The sequence below is a fragment of the Opisthocomus hoazin genome, chromosome 13, assembly GCF_030867145.1.
Source record: "Opisthocomus hoazin isolate bOpiHoa1 chromosome 13, bOpiHoa1.hap1, whole genome shotgun sequence".
Lineage (NCBI taxonomy): Eukaryota > Metazoa > Chordata > Aves > Opisthocomiformes > Opisthocomidae > Opisthocomus > Opisthocomus hoazin.
The window spans coordinates 25,886,914-25,895,552 of NC_134426.1; the positions used below are offsets into that span (position 1 = coordinate 25,886,914).

Consider the following 8,639-nt stretch of genomic DNA (forward strand, 5'->3'; position numbering starts at 1 on the left):
TTTTAATGTGTTTTGGCTAAAAATGAATAAAGATGTCAGTCTATAGGCTAAACTGGATTAAATACGTGACATAATCCAGAGACTTCACATGCCAAGAGATTATTAAAAACAAACAAATAAATTGGGTGATATATCTGTGACTTGGCAGACTCTAGTCTTCCCAAATGAGTGTTTGATAGGTCTCAGTTGCTCAGCTGAATAGGGATCCCCATGCTCAGCAAAAATCTTGGGAATAAAATCTAATAGTCCAACTGGACGTTAGAGGTTTTCTGTGTGTCATTGATTTGAAAGGCTGATAACAACATCGTATGTTTGTAAATATAGTTTGTGCAGGTACCCTAAGAGTAGAGTTGGAGTTCAATTAGAATGCATACTCTAGTGTGAACTGTGAATTTATGTTAAGGAAATTAAAGTCGGCCTGTGTTCTGGTTTGCTGCTTTTGTGTTTTGAAGGCCTGAGAAGCTTTGTATGTCCCTTGTTTTTATTTCTTAGTTACGGCTTCTTGGGTGTCTCTCCCAGTTCAGCACTGATGCTGTAAAGCACAAAATGATAATGTAAGATGTTTTGTGGATGTCCATTTGTATATATTGAACAGTAGTATTTTGAGACCGATCTGATTTTTTTCATGATTATGAAGATGCAAGTAATTTACATATTAATACATTACCGGGACAGATTTCTGTTTAGAGCTATTTTAATATTTATGAACAAGACCCCTCAACAATGAACAGAAAAAAGGAAGAGCTGAATATGGCAGACCATGTTTATCAGGGAGGAGGAGGATGTCAGAGCCAGTATGGATTTGGAAGTTAATCTGTGCTTGAGAAATCTCGAAGGCTCAAGGAAATCCTCATTCCAGTTGAATGCACAGCAGGATAGATTTACAGAATAGTAGTTACAGTTCATAGCTGGTATACACAAGAACCCTTTTTTCCTAATTATCATATACTTTCCTCTGTATAAAGATCACATTTTTCTTTTGATATTTCAAGATAACATACTCATTGATGCTTATTAGTTAATTTATCGGTTTGAGGTCATCAGCGGTGACTACTTCTTGTTTGGGTTTTTTTGGTTCTTTTTTTTTTTATTTTTCTTATAAGCAGTGTCAAAAGGAAAGCTGGGGTCAGATGCTCTGAACTATTAGAGTAATCCACACCAAAATGTTTTTGTTTAGGTAGCTGAGAACTACTTGGTACCCAAACCTCGGTCTGAGTAAGCAGCATTAAATTACAAGAAGGTCTTTGTGGAGTTCTGCATTCTGAGCATATTGTGTAATTTAGACTGAAACCTCAACATGTGATTAAAAAAAAAAAATTAACTTTACAAACATGTTTTAAAAACCAGTTGTTGTTACTGTTTCTGTTTAACTAGGATAAATAGCTGGATTTTCTTTTTTTTTTTCCTCATAAATTAAAAAAAGAGAAAATTCCAAAGCCTGTCATAACGTTGAAGATTTTTGTTCCCGCAGCAAGTTGTCAACTTCTGATGTCAGCAGGCGAAAGTGGTTGATACCAGGAGCGGAGTATTCCATCTTCACTGGCCAGCCTTTGGAAGTCCAGGAAAGCCCCAAAGATAACAGATTGGAGGAAACCTATATTCCTTCTAGGTGAGTTGGTTTCCTTCAGTATCCACTGTGATGTAAAGTTGAACACTTCTAAAAATAGTTTTATACAGTTGACCTGATCTATATTTCTAGATTTTGTACTTGTTAGAGTTCTAAAAAAATTTCTCAATGTTGTAGATGCTATACAATTCCTTAAAAACAAAGCGACCTTCTTCCTTCACTAACCTGGTATGAAGCAAGCAGCAGCTGCCCTGAAGCAGTACTTTCCTCGAAATATCAGAAAGCTTCAGCTGCATCTTGTGCCACTGTCTTTGTGCTCTCGTGTTTGTGTCCAGTTCTGCTCTGAGCTGGGACACGGTGTGCTCTGTTGTACTGGATGTGAGCTGTAGCAGTTGGCTGCAGCATTCCACCACTGTGAAGCTTCAGGTGTAATTTAGGGTGTAATTTAGTAGTTTGCCGCCTTACTCGGAAGTTTCTAAAGCCTCTGTCAGGACATATTTAGTTCTAAGAACATGTCAAGTCATGAAATTGCACTCGCGCTGTTCAGCTTTAGATTTTTGAATTGGCTGTAACAGTCCTCTAAGGTTCCTGGCTGAAATTAAAAAGCACCCTTAAAATTCTTGGTTTGATGACTGTAAATCTCAAACTAAATTTGTCCTGTTTTTTCTTTATTCAGCTAGTTTTTGGATATATGAAATAAAGTAAAAAAAACTTGATCCTTTTTTTCACTCCACCGCCTCACATTCTTTAAGGCGCCATTCTCCTCCTGAAAAAGACTCCTCACAAGAAGACTCTTCAATAAACACGATAGAAAAGAAAGAAAACGAGATGTCAGAAGCACCAATTATAAAAGCCTTTAAAGAACTGCAAGAAGGAAAAGCATTTAAAGATTGGGGTACACAGACAGAAAAAGAAGACACATCAGCTAGTAACTTTTATTTTTATATTCCTGAACTTGTCTTTGCTGGCTTTTATTTGTTTGCGTGTCTTTTGGTTTTGTTATTCTCAGCATTGAAGTCCATCAGACTTAAGTGATGGGATAAAAACAGTTTTAGCATGCAAACTTCTGGAGTTTGCCTAAGAAAATTAAAAATGATACAGCTAAGTGGCTTTGTTTAAAACAGAGGGAATGCAAAGGTTGCTGTTAGGTCTCAAGCTAGAGGGTAGTTAATGTCCTTTTTCTAAGAATATCTCAGTATTTATAAACAGTTGATGGAGTCCTAACAACGCTCTGGTGGCTGTACATCCATTTTAGTTTTGTTCTCATGGCGTTGTATCAGAATGTTATTAAGAAAGCTGGCATGTGCACTGTAGGTCTGCGTTGAGCTGTTCTAATGACATTGATTTAGAAAGTCATGTAATTAGAGAACATTTGAGTCTTTTTTAAATGCTTATATTCTTGGTTCAGATCGGTACTCCAACCCTCTTTCCCAAAAGGTGCTTTTTTTTCCTGCCTTCCACTGTCTCTTCATTAAATCAGTGTTACTTAGCATCATTTCTCCCACATGTGCTTCAAAGCATCCTTTCTCATGAGTTAAACTATCTGTCTTGTGCATATGATGAGCATGAAGCGAGACTTGAGCAAAATGGCACAAATATGTTGATGTGAGGCAGACTCAGAAGCTGAGTACCGGAGAATATTTGTGAGTTCTTGTATTGAAAAAGATTGATTAATATTTTTATCTTTTTCCTTTAAATTAGAAACATCAAATCGACGACAAACTGTTGGGTTCGTTGAAACTTCTTTAGTTGCTAACCGATCCCCAGAGAAAGGTAAAGACCAACACAGACCGAAACGGTACAGCTCTCCTTGTGGCCAGAGGTCATCGTCCCTTCCTCCTTCAAACAGGAAATCAAATACTCCAAGTAAGTGCTTTTCTGAAGTTGAGTTTGTGCTACTCAAAAAATAGAAGCAAATAATGAAAGGCTGCTCTAGAAGAAAGAAAAATAAAGCTAGGATTTCTGCATTATTCTAACGGATAGTCTGGGGGAAAAAAGCTTGTCTATGATCATAGAAAATGTGAGAGTTCTAACTTTTCCTTTTTCTATGTTGCGATGCACTTTTCATCTAATTTAAAGATGTAGACAGCTTTGAGAACCATTCTTTTAAGATGTAAGCATCCGATCGCGTGAGTGGGAGATACAGCTTTGGGAGAAGTTTTAGATAGCTAAAAGTACTTTGTCTTCTGCAGCAAGAAGAGAGATAATGTTGGCACCAGTGTCTGTGACATACAGCCCAAAACGATCTCCGAAAGAAAACCTCTCTCCTGGGTTTAGCCATTTGCTTAGCAAAAATGAAAACACGGTGACAAGGTATGAGTTCTATGAATACAATTGTGTTCTGATCGTTATTATAGCAGCAGCATGTTTATGTGGGCTTAATATTGTCTTGCTATTTCTTGTTCATTAAAAGCTCTAGAAAATAAGTCACGTGAAGATTTCAGAATATAAAGCCAAGTTTTACTTTTTAAAACCTTGCAAGAAATACCTAGAATGATTTCACCAAGATGAGGAAGATGGGCATTCACCAAGATCAGATGTTGGGTTTACTCTTGACACAGCACTGATCAGTGACAAAGAAGTTACAGAAGAAATGTTCTGTGGAGTAAGTCCAGATCCACATGCTGCTTATCAGGAAATATAAATAAAAGTTGAAAGTGGTACCTGCCTCCTTGTCATGGTACTTACAAGCACGTTAAAAATACATAAACTTAACTTTCTGCTAACTGGACTAGATACTATGGTTTCTATAGAGATCTTTGCTTGGCAAGGCTTGTAGAGTTTCAGAGAACATACTTAGCTGCGAGATCAAAGAGTAGGACATGTGCACGAGGAAGAAGAAATGTGTAGCACCACTTTGATGGTTCTTGAGGATGACAGCGTTGGAGCTCAGCGTGTTTGGGAGTGACAGCTTGGCCTGCTTCTGAAAGCAAGCTGCACGAATGAGGTGTTTTGGAGTGTGCGAGTAGGAGTATATCAGGGCATGGTACTACTACCGGTAATCAGAAGAGTTGTGGTACCTGTGAGATAGAAATTGTTTTATAAACAATTTGTTTATTTAACCAAAATGTGAAAATGTAGGAAATTGTGTATTGGTTGAGCCATAATTTCTAGCAAGTAATTGTTGTGTTGTTCTGTAGATTTGATATACTTCTAGATGACCTGGAAGCTGGTCCTTCATCTTCTTTACAGCACAATAATCCAAGAAAAAGGCTCCAGTTTCTCTCACTAGATGATGTAGAAGGTAATCTGTCAAAGCTGGGGAAAATTGTTCTTTATTTTATTGTAATTTCTTCTACATTGGTAACAGCTGCTTAAATAGAAAACTGACACTTTGTGAAGTCCAACTTTTAAAAATCCTCCACATCTTGTCTTATTCCTATAGACAGAGAAATACCATTCATACAGTATTTTATTTTTATGTATATGTGTGTGTGCACAAACACAAGGGGACAACAAAAATAATTAAATTGAGAAAGAAGGGCAATACGTTTTCCTATGCTTAACTCAGTTATACAATGTATAGCTCAGTAGGGTCTGTTTAAGATGTACGTAGTCATACTAATAAAATTCTATTGCTAAACATTGCAGATAGCAAAAAGCAACTGTAGTAAAGCCAGTTGTTTCATACTTTAAATGATTGATTGAACGAAATCTTTTCTCACTTTTCTAGTTCTTGTCACAATTTTCTGCTTTTGTTTTTGTTAATGCATGTATTTAGACGAGTGTTTTCATGACAGCTGGTCTACATGGTGGTATTTAGAAATGTTGTACTAGTAAAAGTAATTCTTAATTAGCACAGTACAGTGATCTGTTGGTAACCAAAAACTATGCTGTGTTAGGAAGATCCTTTGAAAGATGACCCATACAAATGTTTTGCATTCTTCGGAGAAGTTTGCTTAAGGCAAGCTAATGCAGCTTTGCTGGTCGCTGTCCTCAGTTTGTATACCTCCAGGGTCACACTGCTTTTCTTCTTGTTAGTTTCTTTTTCTGTCCACGTAAAAATTTCAGACAATTCAAAACCAAATAAAAAGACCCCAATTTTGTTGACAGGAAGGCAGCATTCAGGTGTTGGACACAGCTCTTGTGCTGAATCCATCAACACTGGAAAGAAGAAAGCGACAGTGTGGGACGAGGGGAGCATAGCACAAAAATATGAGCCAGTGCCATCACCTTCTGAGGGGGACTTCCAATATGCTGCAAGGATGAAGACTCTGACTGAAACAGAGAGGCTTTTTGATGAGCTGACTCAAGAAAAGCAACAGGCAAATATTATTTTTGTTTTAAAGTTGTGATGAAACATAGTTGTTGTGTGAGAGGTGAGGGATGTCGCCGTACACCTGTGCAAGGCATGGCTGAAATTCTCGCACAATTGCTAGCGTTCATCCCAGGAATGTGCCATTACCACTCCCTGCTTGCTTCCCGCGCTCCAGCCCTCTTCTGTCCCTAACTTCATTAACGGAGAGTCACTTTAAATCAGCCTTTCAAACAAGGAACGTTATTCTGGCAACTGAGAGTGCCCTCTTCAAAATGATCCCGGAGAGGGTCTGCTTACGAATGTTAACTTTGCTGTCAGTTGTGTATGGCACAGTATAATGGTAACGTAAGTTAGTGTTGAAGAACGAGACTGGAAATGTATCTGTGATCTCTACACCTCGCCTCTCGTTCTGTAAGATTAGTTAAGAAGGCTTATTTCGGCTCTTGAAACTTTAATTTACAGCTGAAGTATTTTCTGTTATTAGATTGAGGCTGCATTGAGTCGAATACCTTGTTCCGGTGGAAGAATGACCTTGCAAACAAGATTAAATCAGGTGAAAAAGCTGCTGCATGTGACTGTTCTCTTGAGTTGCTCTTCCACAATTTAAGAATATATAGTGTAGATGGCAGTTTCGCTATATAATAAGCGCCATTACTGTGGGAATTTTTCCATACCACTGAGAATTGTTCCTGAAGGTGGCTGAATTTTGACTCTGTGAAGGATGTTCTCTAGACTTTACTGCATTAGAAGATAATTGGGAAGTTACTGCAAGTTAATTATAAACATAATCTGAATTGCCATGTAAAAGGTGTAAGTCTGGATAATCCAATATGTATGCAGGTGATTCAGAAAAGCTTACTTAGCCCTGCAGACACCTGATTTCCTGCTACCCTGCCACAAACTGACAACTTTTCTATTTTGTGAGTGTGTGTGTATATATACACATATAAAGTATGTGTGTGTACACGTATATATACACACTACATGGTGTGTATTCTGCATGACTGTTTATTTCTTCTATTTTTTGTACATGGGCTCCATTTTTCCAAGTTACTGCAAGAACAGCCTGTTCTTGTGATAACACTGAGAGGTTGGTAAAAGCAATACATGAAGAAAATGCAGTGACTGTGAAATAGATCCCTGCCGCTGCAGGAAGGATGTTTGGCTGTAGGAGAAAGTGCAAAGTTTAGGGTTGGGGTTGGCTGGTTGGGTTTTGTCTACTTGAATGTATAAAGGAGAAAATAAGAAGGCAAAAAGAAGTAGTGTAGGTGGAATACAGGAGAGCGCCTTCCTGGGAAAGTTCTGCAGACTCTTCTAATAAAAACAAGCGTTGCAAAGTTGTGTTTTGGAGGTTTCTGCGAAGCCTACAAGGTCAGCATTTGCTAAATTGTAAACAATTACAATTTGTAATTGTATCAATTAATCAATTTGAAAGTAAAAGTGCATTCCACTAAATCAATGCTGCCACTCACTGCAGTGGCCCGCTGTTTCCTAAATGTGTTTCCCTAATTATCAGCGTGTCCTAATTCTTGTCAAATTTATCTCGGGGAGTTTCAGAAGTCACATGGAAAAAACAAAAGTGCCTGAAACAGTTTAAAAAAAAAAAAAAAAGCCAACAACCCACAAATACACACACATACATAAAAATATTTTGAGAAGTTTGTAGGTCTGGCTCCAGTTTATATAGGAATAATATAGAATAGATATTATATATATATTCATATATATAAATATATATTCCTAGAATATAGGAATAATAGTAGTTTCTTCATTGTAGAAGGATCATTGGATGTTGTTGTATGTTATTAAGTACTTTTTTTTTTTTTCCTTTCTTTAACTTTATTTTAGGAAGCTCTGGAAGATCGCTTGGACAGGATTAACAGGGATTTGGGGTCAATACGCATGATTCTGAAAAGATTTCACGTTTTACGTACCTCTGCAAATCATTGACAATTCTCTTGTGAATGCAAATATGCTTTTTTTTTTTTTTGCACTACTATGTAATTATGCACTCAGTAAATGCAAATTATTTTGTATTTTTATAAACCCTCAATAGTAGTTTTACAGCCATGTTACCCTTTACAAACAGCAATATTTTGTACTTTAAACAGCAACCTCTATTTTAAACATATTTTTGTTACACTTGAGAAATCAATGTTTATCCTGTAATGTAATATTTTTAGAAATATTATTTTTAAATAGCAATATTCAATTTATAATAAGAATAAGAAACTAAAAGGCAGCTTGTTTTCAGAAAATGATAGTGTTATCCTTTTGCACTTCATTTTCCTCACCATTTTATAAATATTTATGGTATGATGTAAATATTAGCCAAGAGGAAATTTTGAACTTTAATGCAAAAAGCAACATGAGTTACCTGTGAAGATAACTGCTGTTATATGGTAAATCCTTTTCATTAAAACCATATGACACGGATATTTTTCATTGTGACAAAACTGTGAGCAATACTTTCGTCATGGCTGGCTGGCTGCAAACTGGTCTGTTTTGCTACTTCTGTTGGCCGCTGGCTTCGTTAGGAAAACACTGCTCTAAATTACTTGGTGTGTCCCAACAGTGAGTGATGTTTTGATACCGCGCGTGCCGGGATTCACGAGACCGACAGCGGCCATCCCGTCTCCCAGTGAGCAGCTCGACTCCAGCTGACACCCCAGGACTCTGACCACTTAACTGAAGTTTCTGGATTGTGTGCCCTGCCAGCGTACGTTTCCAAACCAAATCCCAGCTGTATTGGTGAACATCATGCATTTTTCGTGGTGAAAAATACATATTTGCTAGTTGGCATATTGCTGAATT

General features: G+C 37.3%; 1 protein-coding gene across 4 annotated transcripts in view; it reads left to right on the forward strand.

Moving 5' to 3' along the window:
• MPHOSPH9 (M-phase phosphoprotein 9) overlaps window positions 1-8,639 on the forward strand; it is a 33,381-nt gene extending 24,742 nt beyond the window's left edge. Inside the window, exons 17-24 of one of the 4 annotated variants that reach the window (XM_075434302.1) lie at window positions 1,472-1,609; window positions 2,320-2,495; window positions 3,269-3,433; window positions 3,760-3,880; window positions 4,708-4,811; window positions 5,621-5,832; window positions 6,310-6,378; window positions 7,674-8,639. In XM_075434302.1, coding sequence (XP_075290417.1) covers window positions 1,472-1,609; window positions 2,320-2,495; window positions 3,269-3,433; window positions 3,760-3,880; window positions 4,708-4,811; window positions 5,621-5,832; window positions 6,310-6,378; window positions 7,674-7,775 — 1,087 coding nt within the window. In that variant the 3' untranslated portion in view covers window positions 7,776-8,639. Of the gene's footprint in view, window positions 1-1,471; window positions 1,610-2,319; window positions 2,496-3,268; window positions 3,434-3,759; window positions 3,881-3,980; window positions 4,642-4,707; window positions 4,812-5,620; window positions 5,833-6,309; window positions 6,379-7,673 lie in introns of those variants that run through there. The other 3 variants (XR_012765401.1, XM_075434303.1, XM_075434304.1) reach the window with 3 other exon arrangements.